The sequence below is a fragment of the Micropterus dolomieu genome, linkage group LG06 (assembly GCF_021292245.1).
Source record: "Micropterus dolomieu isolate WLL.071019.BEF.003 ecotype Adirondacks linkage group LG06, ASM2129224v1, whole genome shotgun sequence".
NCBI classification, from domain to species: domain Eukaryota; kingdom Metazoa; phylum Chordata; class Actinopteri; order Centrarchiformes; family Centrarchidae; genus Micropterus; species Micropterus dolomieu.
Genome location: NC_060155.1, coordinates 7,171,826 through 7,197,320, shown reverse-complemented (window position 1 = coordinate 7,197,320; position 25,495 = coordinate 7,171,826). Strand labels below are relative to the sequence as shown.

Sequence of the window (25,495 nt, the reverse complement as noted above, 5' to 3'; positions counted from 1 at the left end):
GCTTAGCAATAAAGGAATTTGTCCTGTTTGGAGCTCAGCCCTTGAGAGGGATGATGACTAAGATACCTTGAGATCCCAAATGCATTGTTCCAACTGCCAAGGTTATTTGCGTCTTCAACTAATTCAGCACAACAAAATTTCTCATCCAACTGAAGTGGAAGAAGAAGCAGTAGAAGAAGAAAAAGATAAACAGGAAAAAACAGCTGAAACAATTAGTCGATCCACTAATTATTCTCTCTTATATGAGAGTTATTTTGATTCAAGCTCCAAAAATGTAGCATCCTACATGTACCATGATGCAATTTGACAGCACAGCTCAAACTATACAGGATTTTTGAAGCTGATACTGATGTCAATATTTTGGAGATCACAATATTGGTCAATACTGAGCGGGTGTGGCACATACGTGATGGACACACCAGGTTTTTAGTGCTACTCGCCATGTTGGGTACACTGATTTCCACATGTAAAATTGGTGAAGGGCCCCTTTAACTGAAACCTATCATTTTTCAAGCAGAAATGCCCAACAGCTTCTCAAATGTGAGATTTTTCTGCTTTTTGGGCTTTTTATATGTGCTATATTTGGGTTTTAGACAAGAAAATAATCAACAGACTAATTGGTAATGAAAATAATTGTTATTAACACCCTCTGCTGAACTAATGATTAATGATGATTCCCAGTATAACAGCCAAAAACCTTTTCTAAAGGTCTGTCAGGTTACATGGCAGTCGGTGCCAAACATAAGAAAAGACAGAAGTGAAGGACTTTGCAGCTGCAGAACAAATACATATATGACATGTTGGATCGGATAAAGGACATGTTGCATTTAAGACATGGTTTTAAGTCATGTCTTACTATGGTCTGAGTTTTTATTGAGGGAGAGAAAATCTGAGTCAACTAAATCCTCTTTGTTCAAAGTGGCAGCCATTTCTCTGAGATTTCTAACCACTAAAACAATCAAATGATTTGCCAGAGCAGCTTGTTGTTCTTCATTAATCCTCTTAGATTATGAAGGTTCTCCCAGAGCTTGAACAACAGCATTGTGAAACTTGCACGCAATAAACAAACCAGCCAGGTGAAACGAAGGCCACCAAACAGCCCCGCTATGCGGCACACGCTGGCGTTCATGCTGGAAAATAACAATAAAGTCGTTACTGTCAAAGCCTCCGTGCTGCAGAAATGAGGGACTGGAGAGAGAGTGACGTTCAATGGGTCTGTGTTTGTGTTTGTGGGTGTGGGGGGGTTAAGGAATGGGGAGGTGGTAGCAGTGTCAGTCAACAGTACAAACAAAAACAGCAGCAAACACCTGCAGTCGTCGATAAGAAGCCAAAATACAAATCTGAACAAACAAAACAATCACAAAACCACCTGTGAAACCTCAAACACGGCGGTGTGACTCGGCAAAGAGCAGCGCAGGTTCCTCACAAAACATCAGCAGGACCAGTGAGCAGATGCAACATTACCCAGAGTACACCGTGGCATTTTGAACAGCTGCTCATTTCCTTTTTTTTCGTAACGACCATAACGACAGAAAGTTCCAGGGCACAGGCGAGCATAAAAGCAGACGGGGGGATTACATTTCATGAAAAAAAATCGACTGCACTTTATTTAATGCCCTCAGTTAACCGACAGCCTCTATTTGTGTCTGTCAACCTCTTCAGCTCACGGAGGCAATCAGCCTCCCGGTGCTGGCGCCCAGAGAACCGACAGGCTTCCACTGGGGATAATAACAGAGGCACAGAAACCTTTTATTAGCTGGCTTGGTCAAGAGCCAGGAGGAAGGGGCCCATACTATGACCACACCTGGCTCCAACTGAGCCTATCACTGACTTCATAGAACCACCAAGAGAAAGAAAAGAGCAATCAAAGCCAGGATATTTGTCAAGGATATCTGATGTTGTCCGCAATGCTGCAATAGGATGAAAATAAATCCTGACATGTCAAGGCAATAAATCAAGCTAAAAAGCCGGTCTGGAGGGAGCGGGGTGTGGCACAGTTGGACAACACTAATGCAATTACAAGGATTTTCTGCTTGCTCAGAGGCTCAGTTCAAGGGCGGAGCACATAAAGCTCATGGCGAAGGCGAGCTGCACAAACTCGGCCGTTACTCAGGGTAACAACAGCCAAGCCTGATCTTGAGCCACCTCACTGTCTGGAAAAGCTGTTGAGAAAATACATACAGGATTACAGTAGCGTAGTTCTGAGATCAAGGGCACTCTGCATTACTGTTGGGTCCAGCCTGGATCAAAATGATGATGAAATTTAGTGTGGCAAGAATTCATTTGTGACCTCAGACTGTGTTGATACTGACTGATACTCCAAAGAAAGATTTTACTTGCCCCTTCCCACAAGCAGCTAAAAGGTCAGGGTCAGGTACAAACTAGCAGCTAAACAGGATTTAGTGTTTTGCTTAAGGACAAAGCAAAGTCAACACTTGAAGAGTTCCTTTAGGTTTTACTCTCTATCTTCCCACTCAGTCTGATTCCTCCTGCTGCTCCTTTTGATTCTGTATGGCCTCTTTTTATGTAATCTGGACAGCACTTCTAAGCCAAGTCCACGGAGACCGTGACTCTTTATCAAACATAGCCTCTGCTGATCTATTTCTTATGAGGCTTTGGTTAGCCCATGTGCAATGGTGCAACCTGTTCAAATGCATACAACTGGCTCTGAGTTCTATGAATCTGTAACTACTTAATGTTAGGAAATGAACAAAAACTGAGGACATAATGCTCTTAAATTGATAAAACTGCCAAAAAACGTGTGATTAAGAGTGCTGAAACCCAGAATAGTAGGAAAGTAGAAATAATAAACAGATTAATCAATGGTGAAAATAATTGTTAGTTTTGAGTAATGGCTGTTAGAGCTGAAAGGACTGACAACTATTTTGACTGTGCAATTGTTTGTCATTTTTCAAACAGAAATGACAAACAATTTCTTATTTCAGCTAAGATTTTTTAACGGTTTTATATATTTTCAAAATGAATATCTTTGAAGGTTTTGGGCTGTGGGTCAGATAACATGGAACATTTAAAGACGTCACTTTGGACTGCAATTGTGGAATGTAACAGATTTTAACTTAAACATTTACTTGTGAACTGTACTTCATTACAATTTTGAGCTACTTGTATTTTACTTGAGAATTTACATTTTATGGTACTTTGTACTTCTTCTTCACTATATTTTGGAGGCAAACATTGTATGCATCAATAATTACAATCAAATCATATAGCATGTATAAATTTTAAATAGACCATTCTTTCTTATACTTTTGGCACGGACCTGCCCCACGATCGATTTTCACACAAAATGCTAATGGAAAATCCATGGACGATCCTAGTATTTTCTCACCCTATGCATGGCACACACCTCCGTGAAGCTAGGAGGCTCATAGCATCTCAAACCAACCATTATTATCCACACCAAAGACACATCAAACACCAAGCATCTAAATGAACTTCACAACATAAATCGCTCTGTAATCACTGTACATGACTGCATTTACTGCCATCCAGATATCTCTCATCTCATCCTACACTGCAGTCCGACCGCTCTAAAGAAAGCTCAGCTCCATCTCTGATCAGCTGTGTAACTCATTTCACTCAAATCACAAAATTCACAGAGTAATTAGCCAACTAATAATAACAACAAACACACCAATATATATATACTTTAGCCGTTTTCGATGTTTTCAGTCTAAAGACTGTCCCGGGCCGCCATCTTGGTATTGCACAATAGCTGAGCTCTTAGGTTTCGTTTCTCTCATCAAAATGAAGGAGAGAAGAAGTGTTGCTTTGGAACAGACGGTCTTTATCATTGTTTACTGGCCGATAAAGCCCTCTTACAGCCCTGTAGGACTCTGTTCTCAAGCTGTGGGCCTGTAAAGCATGGGAGTGTTTTGGGTCACAGGAATGTTGATCAATAGTCACAGTTTTTATCAATATTTCAATGTTTTGGAAGCTTTATGTTATTTGGAACATGGCTGTATGGACAGAAACAGTGTTTTGAAGAAAACTCCCAATACCAGTGAACATATAAACAGTAAATGTGGCCCAAACATTGACATTCGGCTGGTATATTTAAGAATAATTGCGTAATAACTGTTCTTTTCATTAAATTTACAGTTACAGTTGTATTCCAGGTGTATTAGAAGATATTCAGTTGCATTATAATGAGTTGGATGATGGTTTTGATGGTGATATTGCTATTAAAATATAGATTTTATACGAGGCGAGGATGAAAATATCATATTTTCCTTTATTGCATCTCCATTTACTCTTTCATAGAAAAATAAATAGGCTCAGTTCATATTCCTTACCTTTCAAACGAAACCAGAATTATGCATCTAGGCCTAATGCTTGAGGAGTTATTCCTGATTCATTTTGAGTATGTTATTTTAGGCATTTTTCCTGGAAATAGGTGTGTGGGTTTATTAAGTATATTTTGATGCTAATGCATTTGTAATTTTACATAAGTAAAGTTTTAAACACAGGACTTTTACTTGTAACAATATTTTTGCTGTGTGGTATTTCTACTTTTGATCCAATAAATGTTTCTGTTTTCTTGCCACCTTAGAATTTTTTTAAATTCCCTTCTCCCATAGGTCTAACGACACATATATCTCAGGTTATCGCAGCATTAACAGGTTGTTCAACCCAGGTTGGTCACACTATGTCACATCTCACACAGACTAAGCAACAATTGGTCATTTCATACATACACAATGTGAGGTCCATCTGGTATTTGTTATTTCCTCGCAGCAGTAAGTTGGCAGATCACCTCCTGGATGATCCAACCCTAAACTCGTGAGTCCATCCGGGGGAACTATCAGGGCCAGATGATGCAATCTCCGCACTAACGATCTGCCATCTTGGCAGCATTGGCTCTGACTCACAGATTGTACTAACGGCACTTAGTCAATCACTCTGTCTTCATCTACGAGTACAAGTTCACAACTGACTGGAGAGTGAAGCGTTGAGGCCGGTCTTAATCCTAAAATAGAGTGTGACCCTTTAATCCCTCAAGAACAAGTGTGCGCTGCAGACAAATCAGCTGAGTATCTGCAAATTATCCTTCCTATAAACACCAAGAAAAACAATGATATTAATACAAGAACCCAAAGAAAATGCTGCTGAAGGGAAATTAAACAATAATTCAAGCTGTTTGAATGCCAGAGAGAGACCAAAGATCATTTAGGAGCAGCTTGAGATGATTTATGAAATCTGAATGCACAGCTGAAAATGTCATTTTTCTAAACTACAGGATTTAAACGTCTTTTCTCATAAAGACAGAACACTTAAGCCTCCAAACTAGAGCTGAAACAATTATTCAGCGCTACATTTATCTACTGGACCAGAGTTACAGGATGGTGCTGTACTAAAACACAGGACTTCATGCTAAATGTTAATTAATATGTCATGTCCAGTTTTAGGCAAGTTATTCAGAAATTGTAATATATTACTAGGTACTTCCTTTAAAAAGTAATATCATTACTTTACTTATTACTGGGTGATAAAAGTAAGTAGTTACGTTACAAGTTACTTTCCAGTGTTTCCCACAGAATGACAGCGGGGGGTTTGTGCAGCGGTCTTCAGGACAGAGAGAATACGCCTAGCCTAAAACAAATTAGAAAATCAACGTGTGGCGGTCAGCGTTGTTAATTATCATCAAATTATAGGCTAATTATAGGAAACACTGCTTTCACTACCACCCCCTCCACCCCCAAGCAAAGCAGTCTCTCCCTACTTTTTAACTAATAATTTAACTAACTAATATCATATTCAACAGCAACAAGGAGTAGGTTTTTACTAAGCATATAGCCTAAGCCTAACGTTTCTTAACATAAAGAAAATAAAAAAATAAAGCAAGTAAATCCAGACTTTTGAACTACTGTTTTTCTGCACATGTAGGCAATTTATAAGAGCAATCTTCGGTAGTTACAAAACGTTACGTTAACACCACTCTCTCCCGACGAGACCAAGCATCAGTGACAGAAGCTGCTAGAGTTTCCTTCTGTCAGTTTGACGTTGCTGTGAGCAGATGCTTCAACAAATCAGATGTAGAAATGTTCGCTGTTGAAAGCATTTTGCTGGTTGCACAGAGTTTAGAAACAGACGACAATGTTCTTTGCATCTTAGACTGTGACACAGTAATGGCAGTAGCTACTTACAGCTGTGGAAAGAACGCCTCTCTCCCTCGTTCTCCATTCCACCTTTAGTTTTGGCTATCAGCAACATGAACAACATAAGTTGCCGCTGACCTGCTGCACAATCGTGGATTTACGTCAACGATGGTGCGTTCAGTAACGAGTAACGCAGTGTTACTTGCCTTAGTAACTAGTAATAATATTACTGTTTTAGAAAAGTAATTAGTTACACTACTAGTTACTGGGAAAAGTAATATTATTATGGTAACGCATTACTGCCCAACACTGGTCATGTCTCATGCTTCAAGTCACTGAGGACATTTTCTGTTTTAAACCAAGACTAATCTTATTTCAAGATCAAATATTTTGGCGGAAAGTTTTTCCTACAACATTAACAGAAAACATAGTTTTCTATCATAACGTACTTGCTGTTGTCAATCCAAAAAATCTGTTAAGCCATTTTTTAAACCAAAATGCTTAACATTTTCTAGATCCTCTGGGTGCTTTTCTTCTTCCTAGAAAATTATCTTAGGACTGTTAATTTGACAAAAAAGGCATTTCAAGACACTCACTTTATGCTTTAAGAAATTTTTCTAACCATCTTTAACTATTTTCTGATATTTTATAGACCAAATTAGAGCTGCAGTAATTAGGCGATTAATTGACCAACAGAAAGGATTGTTTCAGTCACTCTCAATCAAAAATGCCACATATTCTCTGGTTTCAACTTCTTAAACATTAGGATTCGCTGCTTATCTTTTGGTTTTGGACCACTGATTAAAGCCCACTGAAGACATCACCGTGGGTTATGAGAGATTGTGAATGTCATTTTATACATTAAACAATTAATCAATAATATGATTGTTTCTTGCAGCCTTACTCCAATCATTAATCTACTATCAAAAACCACCATTTGGTCCCAGAGTTCACCTACAGTATCACCAAAGACAAAGGGAGTAGAAAGAGCTATGAAGGCATAGGAACAGGGATTTCCCCCTTTCTGGTCTATATATCCCTGCCACTGCTGAATTATTTTTATCCCCGGTGGGGACAAAATTCAACCCCCTCAAATTTATTTTTATTTCAAAAACATTTCAACATTTCGCTCTGTTTTTTCCACAAATGGCACCATGCATAGGAAGATAATGTGGGAGCAGTTTGAGATGATTTATAAAATCTGGAAAACTACTGGCGGTATAAAAAATAACTCACAGTTACAGTTACAAGAAAGTCAAATCTTGAAAGATTAACTTAAGTAAAGGCTGGAACTGTCCTCTTTTGAAAGTCGAGATTTCATTCAGTCAATGAGGGCAAAGAAATCTTCCCCTTTTAAATGAAAATGCAGCTTAAAATTCTGCATTGGTGACAATGTGTCTGCACTTTCTTCTGATGTCTGGAAGAGCGAAGGCAGATTAATAATTCTTTTCTACGTGAATATTGGCTCTGTCTTCTTGTTTTAGGGTAATTAAAGTACAAAACTTCAACCTTGACGTTACAGCTACAGAAAGCTCCTTTGTGAATGCTTGTACAGTAATAATAGGGGTTATGGCCTAGAGGTTCTTTGTGAGTGACATTTAATTTTATGCTGCTGACCGTGACTGCAATTACAGAGTGGAACTTAATTTGTAGGCTGCCATATCACCTCTTTCATTAAATTCTGGATGTCTTTTCTTTGTGTTTTGTCCAAATGGGGTTGAAGAGGGAGCAGACACACACAAAAAAAAAAACGGCAAGAAAATGACCAGTCCTGGCGGCAGAGTTCAAGCTCCCTGAATTGGCAGTGGCACATGATTAAACCACACAGGATTAGAGACTACCTGAATACGACCGCCGACAGCTAGCGAGATCAAGTAAAGCTTTAAGTCTTCCCAGATGCTGATAAGATGTTATGTGTGAGTTCAGCCTGCTGGCCCACTTACTACTGCTAAGACTGCTGCAGCGTGGATTAATGCCAGATCTGGAGGGAGGTTATCACCCTTGGTTACCACTGTGAATAACCTAACCCTTGCACTGGCTTCTGCAGCAGTGAGTGTGAGTGTGTGTGCATGCATGCGTGTGTGTTTGCACAACAGATGTAGGTTACATTACCATAATAAAGAAGCCACACGCTTAAATGGTACCCTGTTGGCTCAGAAGGGTTTTAGGGAAAGGATGGCAAAGTTCAAGACAAAGACTTTCTTTTAGGTAATTCAGTCAGTTAAATTCAAACTGAAATTGTAATTTTCTGAACTTTTTGTGTGTTAGGAAATAGAAATTATGATGATAGTTGTACATATTTTTCCAATTTTCAAAACGGTGTTAAAAAAGTTTTTGGGACATATTTGCACAAACTGAGTCTTAACTGTGTCAGTAGAATTGGAAGAACAGCGAACCCTTCTGATACTACAACTTGAAAGTGTCTATGTATGGTTAACCCCACTGCCAACCGTGTAGTCACATCATTTGAATTGCATTTGAATTTAAATTAGCTACTTTTAGCTCCTAGCCAGTGAAACCACATGCAATCAAGCTGTGTATAGCTCATTTTAAATTAGCTATACAGTGATACGATATATGTGCAATTACCTTATATCAACTGATATATCGGCCTGACTGATTTATCAGTCTGGTTAACTGCCTGTGTGGCTGTCGGAATTTAAGTGTTATTACGAACAATTTTTTGTGCACACCCATACAGACAGATAACTTACAGTGACTGACATGAAAAAAAGAAATAAATTCACGCCCCCCTGGAGACTTTTTCTTGAGGTAGAGGGCTTTATGCCTTTTATTTGATAAAACGGCTGAAGAGAGAGAGAGAGAGAGATGACATGCAGCAAAGGAATCGAAACTAGACTTGTATATGGTGTGTGCTCTACCAGGTGAGGTAGCTGGCGCCCCAGAGGACTGATTATCTTCATCCTTACTCTATTCAGTACTCTGTCTGTTCCTGCTTCCTAATCATCAGCTGAGTGAGGGCATTTACTCTTTTAGTTTAAGCAAACAGATTTTCTCGCGGCCTCTGTAAGCCGATCGTCTCCTTGCAGTCAAAGCTTAAAAACCATACTTTCTCAGCTGATGCCAGCTGTCATTTCATTTCATCCCATTCAACTCCGGACTTCATCCCAGCCAGTCTTCCCAGTTCGTCCTTCCAGTGAGGCCATCAGAAGTCCACTCCATCCTCCACCACTGTCTAGACTTCATCACTGGGGAAATTCCTGTACAGCTCACAGCGTCTTAAAACTACCCGCTCAAAATATGGCATCACGATGGAGTCTCAGTAATCATGCTTTTATCTTGTATTGTTTTTGTATTATTGTCTTTACACTTGTTAAAGCACTTTGTAACTTGTTTTTGAAAAGTGCTCTACAAATAAAGATTATTATTATTATTATAATCGCCAAATGCTTCCTTTACCCTTCCTATGATGCAATATGGCAAAAAAATATTAAAATTAAAAAATCAAAAATTATTTTGATTATTATTTACTCATCTATCCAATTTAGCCAGATTAAATGTAGAAGGTACTAAATAAAATTTAAATGTCTTACTTTTGGTAATTACAATTTTGACCAGTAATTCTTAGAATATTAATTTTCATTTCAGTTTGACTGTAATTGTTAATACTCGATGATCATAGTTAGATTTTTACATTTCACATACAACTAGCAAACTATGGTTTTGGACTCCTTTTGTATAATTATTTGGGATGGATTTTCATTCAGCATTGATTCCTATTCAGCATATTTATGAGTACAACTAAACTTCTGCTATAAAGTGACTTGAAAAGTACAATGACTTATTGAATGAAGGAATCTATTAAACTGTTACTATTAACTGGTTTACTTCAGGACCCGGCCCCTGTGCAGCCAGCTTGCAAACTTTACAACAATGGATTCCCAAAGATCACATGTAATCTTCACACTCTTGAAGGAAAAAAAGATAAAAAGGAGAGAATGGCACAAAAAGAGCACGGATCTGATAAAACTCTGAATATAAACCGGAGTCTCAGCCTCATTCAACATCCCGCCAGTGCCCTCATGCGCTTTCTCTAAAACTGTGGCGGGGCACTTTTTATCAGCCTGCCTTGTGCTGTAACACAATCACATGGGACAAGGGGGGCTCAGAGAAGCGCCATTCATCCCTGAAACTCTTAAGAACTGGGACACTCACTGCATTCCCCGTAGCTGCTCCAACACCTCCTGACACACAAATGGTGATTAATTAAAAATCTCCTTTGTGTGTTTGTGTGCTTTCTGCATGTGTGTCCCTGCATGAACCCGCCACAAAAACCTGTTTGCTGGCCTCTTGTTCTGCTATGTGCAGTTAGGAGTACCAGCAGCATTGCCGTCTTTGTACGAGACGTGAGGGAAAGCTCATCCTAAATTGTTATGATGGCAGCCGCAGCCTTTCCCAGCTAAAGCAAAGTTCTTCACGGATGAACTCACTCCAATTAAAACACAAGCTAACAAAGGGAGAGGCCTGCATGTCAAAGCTCTCTCTGCAGGCCTCTTTTAGAGAGTTAAACAGTTCCCAGTGTCATGAATCATACTAGGGCAGGTTAAGAAATGCATCCTCTCATGCACCTAAACAACACATCATCAGACATGCACTGTGCATACTGTATGACAATGTATATTCACAGTAGAGTGACAATTTTAAATCTGGTAAACCAAACAGATCAGTTGGCTGACAGAAAATAATGTTTTCCATGTTACTGTCTCTCTCTGCAAAATCATACAATACACTGCGATGGAAAATTGATCATAAAACACCAAAAGTCAAATTTACCCTGCCAATATTTGGGACAGGCGTCCATATGAAATGTGAAATTATCCAGTAATATCAAATACATGTCATTTATTTGATCTAGCTCCGACAGGCAGTTTATGCCCTTTTATTTTGGAGGCAGCAACGTAACGTAAACAACAACACGGTGCAGGATGAGAGAAGTGTGGCAGAAGTTAGCAGACAGAGAGCGATGGACTTTACATGACAGGATTCACAACTTGGATACATTTTTATTAAAAGCTGTTTTGATCGGTGGACCCTTACAGACTAAAGGAATAATAATCAAGGAATGGACACATTCGCACTTAACAAGAGCTTCAAAGGTAACGTGAGTCTGCACTTTTCTTTTTCTTTTCATCTCTTGTACCATGCATGTTACACTGGTAAATCTATAAGAATTAGACTTTGGTCATTGTTGCCGTTAAATGAACTGATCGATTGAATTGTGGAGAATCTCACTGATCTGACGATGTGTAGCATTTCCATACTGACATATTGATCATACTTTAAACATTAATATTTGTATTAACGATCTAAGCAGCTTAAAAGCAGCTAAAGCAGGCGACACGGCGTTGTTTAAGAGGTTTTATACATCTAAAGAACTTACATAAAAACCAGATCAGGTGTTTAACAGAGACCTGCATTTACTTGTCATAATGTGTCCCCACACCAGGCCAGTAAACGGGGTAGGCGGCTATTGGGACTCGGCTATTAATTGAAGTTTTACAGTACGTGGTTTTGTTGCCTTAGCCTAGCCAAACTTCCACAGATTCACAACGTTTACCACATTTTAAACGTCACGTGACTTACATATTCTACATACGTTCATAACAGGTCTAGTACACCTGTCACTGGACTGGTACTTTGCAGCCGTCATACAATCAAATTTGTCATTACACTTTCCAACGGTCTTATAAGTCGTTTTAGGACACTTCAACCTATTTCGTTATTTATGTATGAGGAAGTGTTGAACATCGCAGAGCCCAGTGGTTCCCAACTTTTTTGTAAAAGATTGGATCATTTTACTTCTTTGGCTCTCACCAATTATTCAAACGATTAAACCTGAAGCTTTGAAAGGAAAATGGCCCACTTTGGTCAAAACTTTACACACACACAAATTCTGGTACTTGAGACACAATGACCACAGCATGTAACTCATTCACCAACCCCCTGAACCAATTCTGCTAAACTACAAGCACAATTCCTGCTTTACACTCAAGGGCAAACACCCGTCACCCAGTTTTCCAATTAGCAATCAGAGCTTTAGCATAAAAGGGCAACAGGTGAGCTCTTCAATGGAGCAATGGATGCCAACGTGTGTTTCAGAGAGTCCTTGAGCTAGAGGTGGCTGCAGTGGAGCACCAGTTCATCTTCATTGATGAGGTCGGGTTCAACCTCACAAAAAGACGAAAGAGGGGAAGGAATGTCATCGGCCAGCGTGCCATTGTTGAAGTCCCTGGCCAGCGCGGAGGGAACATCACAATGTGTGCAGCGATTACCCACCACGGCGTCATCCATCACCATGCTACCCTTGGCCCCTACAACACCGCCCATCTGATCACATTCCTGGACACCCTACACAACACACTCATTCCACCAGATCAGGTAGATGGTTCAGAGCAGCTCAGGTACGTTGTCATTTGGTACAACGTAAGTTTCCACAGGTCTGCTCTGGTTCGTAACTGGTTCACTGCCCACCCACGCTTTTTAGTTGTTTATCTTCCTCCATATTCTCCGTTCCTCAATCCTATTGAGGAATTTTTTTTCTGCTTGGAGATGGAAAGTGTGTGACCGAAATCCACAAACGCGTATACCTCTTCTCCAAGCTATGGAGGATGCATGTGGAGATATAGCAGCTGATGCTTTTCATGGCTGGAATCGCCATGCTAGGCCATATTTCCCCCGCTGCTTGTCCAGGGAAAACATTGCTTGTGATGTGGATGAGGTGCTGTGGCCAGACCGCAACAGAACAGAGGATGCAGCATAGTTTGTCTTTAGTTTTTTTTTTTTTTACTGTAACTGTGTACAGTAAATTCTTCTGCTGTTTTGTATGTAGTGTATGTACAACTTTGTGTTGGTTGGGAATGGGATGTACACTGTGTACATTGTTTTTGTGGGACAAATAAAATATATTTGTGTGTTCTGAGTATAAAAACAATATTCTCAAATATTTTACAACACACTTATGTATGTACTGTCTGTAGTAAGTGTAACACTGAACAAAATAAAATGCCTAAGTCATTATGATGAATGGAGAAGAAGTGTTTTCCATTCATCATAGTGTTTTCCATTGAGCATATCAGTGTTCAACTGGTTCTTATGAATGTCTATTCATATGATGGTTTGAGTGTCATTTGAAAACAAAATACCATTTTGAGAAGAAATAACATTGTTTTGAATGTAAAGTTTCATTTTGCAGGAGAATTGAGGGGTTTTGCCCATTGTGTGTTTTTTGATTTGTGTGTAGAATTCTGAGAATATGAGGCATTCTTTCAGAAAATGTGTCTAAACAATCGAGGAAAAACTGTAAGAAACATAAAATCTGTGTCAAGAGGTCACAAGTAGACAGTGAATCATTTTGTTACCATTTTGTAAACCCTTAATTAAATCAAATTAAAGAGTTGTGATCAAGAAATGAACAAAACACAACGTTTGAAAACTAATATTTTTTAAAAATTTTAAATGAATTTCTAAGTTATTAGCAAGAACATTTATTCCATCAACTTCATAAAAAAGACTGCTAGCTAGCTACGTTCGTGTTAAAGTTGTTGCCAGCCCCCCGAAGCGCCCTACCCTTACCATAACCATCAGAAATGTTAGCACTTGTGGTTGTGGTGCAGTTTGTACCATGTAGTTACATTTTCCTTTTTTATTAAAACAGCGCCAACTCTAGAGTGAAAATAACTCCTGACTCAGATAACAAAAACAGCCTGAATAAGTTTGTGAAGTGAGTAAACTCTCACTTCTTCTGGGTGCTGGAGGATTGACAGGAACCTTAAAGTGTCTTTACAGTTTTTTTCAATTGCTAAGATGCAATGGTCAAAACTAAAGCCACTTCAAAACTGTTCACACAGTCTGCATTAACAACATGCATCTTGGCCAAACAATTAATCTCACCTGCAAAAGTCACTCAAACCACCAAAACACTTCATACAAGTCTCAAAATGAACTTGTTCAACCAAAACACTGGCAACAGTTCTCACTCAGAAAGCATCCATTGTCACTCATAACACACTGACCTACAAAAACACTAACAACAGGAAGCATTATCTAAATTTGATTAACTTTATCTTCAAAATGTGACAGATCTTTCATATAAATCAGTATTTCATATAGAATACAGTTGTTCTCAGACACTTTGGTACATTTCTCAGATCAGAATTGAAATTCTACTTGTTCAACCTCTGCATCATCTAGTCACGTGTGCACATCATATGTAAAAGCAATTTCTCAAATTGATCGAAATTGCAAATGGCAAATGCTTTGACACATTTATGCAAATGATTATGTACAATTGCCTGCTGTTTCCTACATTAGCAGTTGCTTACTGTATGTCATGTTGATTACAATGTATTACATAAGTTCACTGCATAAGTCGCTACATGCAAAATGGTTGAACATGTAACAATATGCAAATAATTTTTTCTACATGTCTATTACTGTTATTTTGTGTATTACGGTAAATTGATGAAGATATCTGTTATGATGTCAATAAGAATCAGTGAATGATTGCAGAAATGTACCAAAGCAACTGAGAAAAACTGCATTCAGCAATTTAAAAACAAAAAAAAAAAGTTCCAGAAATTTCAGTGCTGCAATTCAGTTTTTCTCAGTTGTTTACACAGTAACACTGGTACGTGAGACACAATGACCACAACTTGTAAAAGAAGCACCAACCACTTGAACCAATTCTGCTAAAATACAAGCACATTTCCTGCTTTACACTCAGCTTGCAGTTTTACAGTAAAACCAATTTCATAAAACTACAAACATTTCTCTACGCACATAGATGTAAACATAAAATGTACGTAAATGTAAAAGATTTTCTATATATTTCAGACTGATTGCTGCAAAAATGCAGGATATTTGCAATAATTCTGTTTTGAATGTGTTTTTCACAGTTTTGGACAAAGTGTGTTAGCATTTGAAAAATGTGCTGCAGATATATAGAGTTTTGCAGGTGGTGAAGTAGTGATGAGAAAAGAGTTCATGGATTTTGGAGAAAGTAGTCATTGAATGCATTTTGTGTGAAAGCACAAAACACGAAGTCTGACAAAACCAAACTAAGACTGTATGTTAACTGTGACAGACTGTCTGACTCTGTAAAATATACATGTGGACTCTTCAGAAGAAGTGATGCTTGTAATATCTGCAACTACACAGACTGTTTGCAGACGCCAGCAGGATGAATGAAGAGAAAAATCCTCAATTAGCACCGCGTCACATGCTATTAATCTGTCATTTGTTTGATTCCAAGCAAGCAAAAAGTGTTTTACACTTGTTGTTTTTTCGTGCTCGTTTTATGTGATTTTTGCAGACATTTGGCATATCGAGATATTTCAACACCTGTGCCAACTAGGCGCGAGGACGAGATCTTGCAATATTACAGCATAACAATATTTCTCGTTGGGGTGAAAAGCTCTCTCACAATTCCAGCATGACAGGGTGAAATTAGCATAGAAGATGCCCCGCCACTTTTAAATCATTTGTGCGGCAGGATTTTGGGTACCCTTTGGAAACAACAAACTGCGACAGAGTGACAGACAAGACGCAAACAATATGAAAGCAACATTTCCAAATGCACTTTTGTTTTGCATTTTGTGACTTGCAGTCGCATAAAAGACTATTTTTGATGTTGATCAGGAAAAATAATCTGCAGCTATTTTGATAATTGATTTATCATTTCAGTCATTTTTCACGCAAGAAATTTTCTACGTCTTAAGTGAGTGAGACTAAATTCACCTTGGACTTTAAGAAGATATGATGGCCATTTTTCACTATTTTACTATGGTTTACATATACAAACAATTGACAAATTATTTGAGAAAATAATCAGCAGACTCAGTTATGAAAATGATTATTATGCCTCACATTAAAGAATATAAAAAAGTGTTCCTACAAAACCCTTTTTCATTTTTCATCATTCCACAAAATAAGCAGATCACACAGAAATTTCTGATCCAAGAATTTGGACCAAGTCTTTAATGCCAATGTTTGGTACCTAAAAGTATCTCAGTTTGATACAAAGCCTGTATGTAGCTGATACTATATAGTCAATATCATGATAATGATTTCAACCATAATGTCCCTTTGTTTTTAAACTACTAACAAACTTCATAAGAGAATGTAGCCACTTGCAAACTGTGGAAGAAGGTAAAACACAGATGACATGTAAAACAACATTTTCGTATGTTTGTAATTGAGTGTGTGTGTGGAGGGGGGGAAGTGGCATCAAGTGGTGTGATGGTGACATGGTGTGAGTGTGTAGGGCTATGTGCCTGTGAAACACTGACACACACACACTTACTTTCATACAGAAATCCATTAGAGCTGAAATGATTAGTCAATTCATCCATTAGTATTCATTAGCACTATTTTCCCTCTCTGATTCCACTTTCTCCAATATAAAGATGTGCTGCTTTTCTCTGTTTAATGTCATTGTAAAAGGAATATCTTTGGGTTTTTGACTGTTGGTCAGACAAAACAAGTTGATCAACAACAATTTTGATCATCGATTAATTCTTTAAATCAGTTCTAAAGGAGAAAACATGTGCTGGCTCCAGCTGCCCACATGTGAGGATTTGCTGTTTGTTTTATCTTGTTGGGAAATGGAGCAGATTTGGTTTTTTGAATGTTGGTTGAATATAACAAGCAATAATAATAATACTAATAATAATGATGATAATAATAATAATAATAATAATAATAATCTTTATTTGTAGAGCACTTTTCAAAAACAAGTTACAAAGTGCTTTAAAAAGTGTAAAGAATACAATGCAAAGATGTCACCTTGGACTCTGGGAAACTGTGATTTATTTATCACAATTTTCTGACATTTTATAGCTAAAATGCATAATTGAGAAATGAATAAGCATTTGAATGGATAAAAGAGCTGAATTTGCCAGTTTCTTAGTTCAGCTACATATTTCACTAATTACCAGTTCTGGATGGATTAAACATTTGAGTCATTTTCCCCAAATTTGCTCATTTCAACTTCTCAAATGTGACCAGTTTGGGGTTTTAGGACTGTTGCATGGATAAAACAAGCTATCTGAAGACGTCAACTTGAACTCTGCAAAACTGTTACTGACAATCAACATCTTTTGACATTTTATACACAAAATGATTAATTGCAAAAACAAAAAATGGATCTCCAACAATTAATTTTTAAGACATTTACAGAGAAACAACTATCAGTCATTAGTTTCCAGCTGCTCAAATGTGAGGATTTGCTGCTTGCCTCTGTTATCAGTGTTAGCTCAATACCTTTGGGTTTCAGACTGTTGGTCAGACAAAACAAACTATGTCAAGATGTCACCTCGAACTCCATGAAACTGTGATGGCCATTTTTCCCTATGTTGTGAAATTTTATAGAGTGAAATTGAGAAATTAATCAGGGATAATATTAGTTACAGACCTAACTGACACAAATGCAGTGTTTCGTTGTCCCATATTTGACCAACCACACATTAAGCTCTTGCAGTGATGTTGATGTCAACTTTCGTTAATCACTGATTTTAACTGAAAAGAAAAGAAGAAGAGGATGAGAGTCAACTTTTTGTTAACTTTCCCCCGCATCTGTTCAGGCAGCTCTATAGGCCAAACTCCTCAAATCATGTCAACACCTGAACATATCATGAGGGATGTTGTGAAGGGAACACAGCTGGCAGGCTGGCTGGCTGGCTGGCCTGCATCTGACTGCTTTTTCCACAGCAATAAACACAAGCATGGACTGAAATCAAAAAATAAATAAAAACACAAACACGAGGGCCTTGCTTTCCCATATGGGCAAGAGCGAAAATCACATTTAGACTCCCACAAAGGAAAACAGGCAAACAGAGAGAAACCAGGGGAGGGTTAATCACCTCCACGGACCATCACCACCACCTCCACGCCGGCTCACATTTCACCTCACATCCGTTTAAATGCGCAGCCAGCCACGTCAGGAGCTCCTTATGTGTTTCCCCCTTTTTGGCTGAAATGTCTGTGAGAGAGAAACCTCCACTTACCTTCCACATCCAGGCCATTCTTATTTCTACGCAGACAATGGTGGACCGCTTGTTTTCGTCAGCCCCCCCAAAAAACGCCGTTCACCGCGTCCGTTTCCAAACACTTTCTTTCATGTGTGCATCACAAGAGGACACGCAGATGCGGTGCGGTTAAAGGCAGACTACATAAAAATTGGAGTGTACCGTTATTCGTCTCCTCTCACGGTTTTTTTTTTTTCCCATGGAACTGCTGGGACCTGGGCCGACGCTGCGCTGCTACTGGCCGGCGCAGACGCAGAGCCCCGCCTCCAGCCTGCGTCACGTGACCGCCTCTGGTTTCCTGACTGCTGCTTTTTACAGCGTGCCTGAAAAGTGGCAGCAACAGTAGTGGATAAAGTACCCAGATCATATACTGAAGTAAAAGTACTGTACAATAAGTAAATGGTATGCATTCAAAACCTTACTGAAATAAAAGTATGTAAGTATTGTCAGCAAAATGTAGGCTACTTACGCTAACTAAAGTAATAGTACTTTAGTCCCTATCAGTGTTGTACTATTATATGATGTTTCTGGATTCATATTCCTGCTGCATTAGTGTGTATGTTGCATTTTACTGCTGTAGATGTTTGAGATCATTTAAACTACTTTACTGTTGTACTGTTACTGTTTAATGTACAACAGGGGTTTTCAAAGTCACAGACTGTGGTTCTCCCGTCAGACAAAGCTTGGGAGAATGAGCCCCTCCAACCCCCTTAGTTTACTTACTTAGTTTTGCGTAATTCCTGGATGCCTATTATTATGATATTTCATCCCATAGACACTTAACAGTTAAGCCATGGTTGGCTAACATTGCTGTTTGACATAACTTCAGACTAAACCAAATACATAAAAGGTCCATCCAAAAGCCCTGTGTGATGGAAATTTGAGTTTTCAAATAAACAGCATAGGCAAACACTTCTCTTTCTGTGAATTTTGTTAAGTTATTAAATTATAAGTCTTCTGCAGAAGGAACTCACTGGGACACATCACACATCAGAGTATCATCCGAGTGAGCTGCAGTTTCTCAGCACATGCAGCTTTTATCCTAATCTCAGGGTCAGCAACATCTTACCACTGGAACATGTTGTCTTTAAGAGGTCCTCTGGAGGACATTCAATCTAAATCTGTCGCAAACACACTCAGCCCTAGTATAGCCAGGTACATGATGTAAAACAATGAAAGACATGATCCCCTGGACACATCACTTACATTTACCCAGTACCCGATAAACCAGAGGCCGTCAGTGAGTAACGTTAATTACATGACTGTGTTTGGAGATGGTACTCATGGATTTCCCAACAGTAAAAATCCCCAAAACTCCTGTATCTCTGACCTCTGTCTTTAACCAGACCACACACATTTAGGCTATTCTATGTGATCTCCTTTTGATAACTAATGTAATATGTTTTACTTCAGTTCACAGAGGCTGCCCTAAAGATGTTTGGATCCCCCCTGGAGGGGCCCACCTCCCAGTTTGAAAACCTCTGATCTACAGCAATGCATCATATTCTATAAGATCATCATATGTGTATTTGTAGTGTCGTCCTGAAGTGTAGCATCCCTAAAGACTGAAAATTTCATGAGCGCAGAAAGACAGATCAGAAAAAGTCTAATTCAAAAACACCAAATTTAAAGATAACACAGTTTTCCCTGGACATGAAGGGTATGCCATATTGTAATCTCAAATGTAACTAGTAATTAAAGATGTCAGACAAATCTAGTGGAGAAAAAAACATATTTGCACATGAGACGTAGTAGAGTATGGCAAAATTTTACTTAAGTACTTAGTAAATGTACTTAGTTATATTCCACCACTGGTTGCCAACCGGTCAGAGGCTCACGTACAAAAACATAACGAAAAGCATGCAGTGTGAATTTTAATGATTATATAAGAGCCAAAAAAAATTTACATAACAATCTTGGATAATTACTCAAAATATTTAAAATCTTAAAGAAGCTGAAGAAGTACAATTTAAAATCATCCATAGACACTTTCCAACTGCAGAAACTTTAAAAGAAGATTTCAGTTTGAGGTTGACAGTCTGTTTCGGTTGTGGGAAGAAATCATGGTGTAACGAGACAAACATCCCAAAAGATGGTATTTTTTATCTATGATGTTAGGTACAACATCCGTATATGCTGTTCTTACAAATGATTCCATTACGATTGTTAATTTTTATTATTAAATTTTATTGAACACATCATGTTGGAACAAGATCAATGTTCCAAACAAAGGTACTTTTTATCTCATGAGGACAAGATATTTTCTCATTGTTTCGATGTGGTGAAAACAAAGCTATTGTCATATGGGAAACAGAATAATACAGAACCTGTGGAAACAAGATATTACTTTGGGATCAGTTTGAAAAAAAATTGTCCACCTGCAATTAAAAAATCATTCAGGTTCTGGCTGTGCATGCTGTGTTCACACTGCAGCTGTGATGGTCTATTTGCCACAGATCTCAGATTTGTAGTGCAAAACAAATTTTCTGATGCAGTGGTTCTCAAAGTGGGGTCTAGGGGCCAGCAGGGCTCCCTGTTAAGAGGCAAGGGGTGTAAAGGAAATGTAGAATAATTCAATTTTACTGGTGTCTTGCTCCTGTGACTCTAACAATTCAGGTCTTTTGGGATGCCACACTGCTGCCAATTTCACAAAACAATACACAGAGTCAGAATCCAGTCGACAGGGTTGACTCATAAATACAAATTCAAAACAATAACAAATGTGTCACTCCATTAACCCTCCCTGCAATGTAATTATTCAGTTTTGCTTAATAAACCAAGTACTTTCTTTTGATCAGGTGTTCAGTTTAGAAAGCAGCATTATAGAGTACTTTCCTTACTCATTTTTGCATTTTTATTTGAACATACTGTTTTCATATTTTGTCCTATACAGTCACTTTCACATATATTTTAAATCACATTACACAGTAAACTAACAGTAAACAACACCATAGATCTCTGTCTTAGTAGATCACACAAATTGTGTTTTGTTTATGATGCACAGAATATGCAAAACATATGAGATATTAAACTACGATAGGCTTTTAATGTATGAAAAAAAGCAGTCATAATCATGTGAGACAGAAATACACATTCATTGCATTATCATGTAAAAAGGATTTATTATCCCTGCAGCCATTTAATATACACATGTATCTTTTCTTCCAGTCATGCTGATAAAATGAAAAAAATAAGTGTTGCATTTAGGCTTCTGTGCTTGTAGGATGTCAATTGTGTTTTTTTCCTATCTGAGAATATTTATGTTATCTACTCTGGTGGGGAGACAGGAAGAGATAAACCTGGGTCTGCAGATATATGTTTTCTTCGTGATGCTGAATTCACATGAATGCAAAAGTGCTGCAGTAACCAAAATTGATGTCTTGGAAACCTTTCAGGGATCCTGATAGAAACCGTGTTTGTTTGTTTTTTTACCTTGAAGAGGTGCATTCAGGGTTGGAATTGGGAAACATTTCTGAATTAAATCATGAAGTAGCCTTAAAAACAGTCATTAGGAGCAAACAGGTGGGATTGTGCCCATGCTTCTCTGTTTTTATATGTCTGTTATTTCCTGTTCAGGGTCACAGGAGGACTAGAGGCTTCCTCAGCATGTCCTGGGTCAAGCAGCTGTCTGTCACACAGTGGGGAAAACACATTCACACTTCTGGCAACTTGGAGTATTCAATCCACCCTTTCTACATGTCTTTGGACTGTGTAAGGAAACCGGAGCACTCAGAGGAAACAGGAGCCGATAAAGTGAGAACATGCAAACACCACACAGGAAGAATCCAGCTGACAGGATCCGCTGTTTGTGCAGGGCTAACTGACTCTGCAGGAAGAGAGGTGCCGTATCACACTAAATTAGCTGATGAAATCGTCAGTGGCTTATTTGTAAAATTGCATTTTATTACATTTAAAGTTTGGCAGGGATGGCAGGAAGTAAACACTTAAAACGCAGACATGTTTACCTTCTATAAGGAGAAAGAAGGGCGTGTGCACTCACTGTTATGGTCAGTGTATAAACCCGTGTCACAACCTTTAATAAAAAAATGAAACGAATTATGACCGGTCATAACATAAAATCGGCTAAGTTGGTGATCTCTTCTTAGTAAAGTGATGATTCTGGCACAACCTGCTACAAGATGCATGATGGAGAATGTAAACAGTCTGGATGGGTCAAAAGTCCAGCAACACACATACATAATAAAGTTGCTATAAATGCTAATAGAACATTTTTACACATTTTATACTGTATCAGATGCGTGATAATGTTAGCAGCTGTATTAGTCCAGATGAAGTTGGTGTGGATTTTGTTTTTGTATATGTTCACTTTAAAAGAAAAAGTGCTGTAAAGGTGTAAAAAAGTAACCTGTACACGGGGTCCTTCACAGCACTGTGATTTAAAACACAGAGGTCATACTGACTATTAGAGCATTGAACCAGAAATAACTTACAGACCTCCTTCTTTGTCCGTATTCGTTTTTCAAGTTTAAACACAAGTTGAACTTGACATTAAATGTTTGCAATTACTACTAACTGGCACCACTACATATTACCAAAAAGCTAAGTTGGGTTACATACATGTAACATGCCTTTCATCGAATCATATTTAAAAACCATATAAATGTAAATTAAAGCTCTGTCAGTTTTTTTCAAGCTGAATATGTTTTGATTATTTTATAATCAAAATACGAAATCTTTTTGCCATCTGAAGCTCAAAGTTGGTGTACAAGAAGAGCTAAAATTCTAATTTAGTGCTTCCTGGTTGCTCATTTAACCTCACAGTCAGCAGTGCGAGGCGAAGTGTTAGGAGACTGGTTCAACAACAGTCGGAACAAGATAAGTTGATCTGATATCTCCAACTACTTTTATCTCATATTGTACGTGGAAAGAGTCATGGATGCAATTAAGGACAAAAGCACTGGAGTTTCAGTGAATGGCTCCAGGATAAGCAACCTTAAATTTGCAGGTGATATCACACTGGCAGAGATCAAAGACAATCTCCAAGCAAATCTGGAGAGAATTTAACGAAGCAGGAGAGGCGGCAAAGCTAAAGATCAGCATTGGCAGTCTACTGAGCTGGGATAATGACTGCAGGAAAGGAGATAAGAAAAGAATCGCAAATGCTATGGTAGTCATGGCCAGATTCAAGAACATCTGGAAGAGCAAGCACATCAGCATACAAACAAAAACTTGACATCATTAGAACATGTATGATGAGTGTGGTATTGTATTCGTTTGAGACATGGACACTCACATGGACAAAGATGCCCTGGTAGCATTTGAGATGAAGGGCTACAGATTTCCACACATCCACTAGCAACAGAAAATAGTTAGGAGAAGAGTGGGACATACAAGTAAATTTCATTCAAATCATCAAAAAAAGGAAACTTGGCATGACCGGTCTGTAGAATGGAAGACAATCAACTGGTGAAAAACATGGTGTTTGGCACAATGAATAAATCATCGAGGAGAGGAACACCGAACAGAAAGTGGCGGGACAATATCAAGGAATATTGCCAGACAGATATACACACACTCAAGTGGATGGCACAAGATCGTGATACATGGAGGTGGACTGTCAGGAGTGCACTGGACACCAACAGGCGTGAGCCCATGATATGATATAAAGATAGATAGATATGCAGTTAAAAGAAAACCTTGTTAGGAGCAGAGTAACACTATAGTATACACAGATCTGCTGAGAGCATGTGGTCCTACAATCTAAATTGTATGAATGCAGAGAGGTGAGAGGATTAAACTTTGCTAAAAGTGTATTACGATAATTAAAGGTAAAAGTCACTATCAAATCCAGTTTTGCTGAAATTGAAAATTCAGTTTTCACAGTATCTTGACAAAACTGCATTTCTCTCACTCCTTTATTGAGAGAAAACGCTTTGTATAAATGGTATCATCCATTTTTATGATTCCAAGGACACAAACGCAAGGTCTGGCCACACACCTAATCAGAAAACATATTTGAATTGAATCTTCTTTAATAAGATATATTTTACGTGTTTTGATTTATCATATTGATATTCTGTATATTTTTACATGAACTGTTTAAAAAAGTGAAGGAAGTCTCGATCGTGTTATTCAGATGCTGCCTTTGTGTTTGGCCTGCTTTTATGGGAGGCGGTAATTGAGTTCAGCTGCAGTCTGCCTTGCTGGCAGATGACCTGACACCTTGAGTAAAAAAAATTCCAACATGTCAGTCTTGTTCGCAAATGAAAGAAACCAATTTGAGGTTGGGTTTTTTTTTCTTACACAAAATATATTTGATATACACCATCTGTAATTACTAGGACACAAACAAGCATGAATCCACTGTGGTACAAACACTTGGTGGTGGAAAGAGGCGCACACAAAAACACACACACACACAAACCCTTCAAGTTGGTAACCACGGGCTGCTGGCACATCTCACTTCTTTTGATTAGCTGTCGGCACATTGATTAAACTTCTCAGCTATTTTCTCTTTCTTGAACCTTGCCAGGTGTGAAGCAGGTCCTCACACCAAATCAATAGCTCTATCGGGACTATCACCAAATCTCCCTCTTCTCTCTGTCTCTCGTCTTTTAAGGCCTTTCAAACAGAGCATGAAAAAAAAGTAATCCTCAAACTCTGAGAGTTCACGGATTAAATTCTCAGGAGTGAGCACCCGGCTCAAAACGAGAAAGTGAAGGTCATCTGCAGGGCGTGCATCTGAAGTTACCTCTGGATGATTAAGAAACTTTGGATATCCCGCCACCTTTTTTTTGGGATATGATAACAAACTTTCAGAGCTCAGGAAAGCTGAGGAACATAATAATTTCAAGATACCTATTTTTCTGTCTCAGGTCTCAGGTGACAGTTTTAACCTCCATGAACATCTGGAAGCAATTAGTATCATGGTAAATGAACTGTACTTGTACAGTGTAGCACCTTCCAACCGTTCAAAGTAGCAGAAGCTACCATGCAAGGTGCCAACTACTCATGAGAAAGAAACTAATCCTACACATACACACATACTGATCACAGCCTTAGGGGGGCAATTTGGGGGTTTAGTATCTTGCCCAAGGACACTTCAACATGCAGACTGGAGGAGCCAGAGCCGTCGATTGGACCGCCGTTCGAACCAGCGTTCAAACTGCCAAGCTTCTTATTAGTGACCTGCTCTACCTCTAAGTCACAGCCGCCCCTCATGTCAGTTTCATTTCAGTTAAAAACATATATTTTACATAATTGTCATATTTTTTATTGTAAATTTCTTCTTGTCTTTTGCAGTTTTTGTACTTTGTTTGTTTTCTCTTCTCTTTATATGTTTATTGTGACCCAAATTCACCAAAACACCAA

General features: G+C 38.5%; 1 protein-coding gene across 2 annotated transcripts in view; it reads right to left on the bottom strand.

Moving 5' to 3' along the window:
- Positions 1-18,314, bottom strand: part of st6galnac3 (ST6 (alpha-N-acetyl-neuraminyl-2,3-beta-galactosyl-1,3)-N-acetylgalactosaminide alpha-2,6-sialyltransferase 3) — a 90,583-nt gene extending 72,269 nt beyond the window's left edge. For both annotated transcript variants that reach the window (XR_006825505.1, XM_046052710.1), the window contains exon 1: positions 18,143-18,314. Coding sequence is in view for 1 of the 2 variants with exons in the window: in XM_046052710.1 (XP_045908666.1) it covers positions 18,143-18,160 (18 nt within the window). In the remaining variant the exon portion in view is untranslated. The remainder of the gene's footprint in view (positions 1-18,142) is intronic.
- Positions 18,315-25,495: the final 7,181 nt, after the last annotated feature.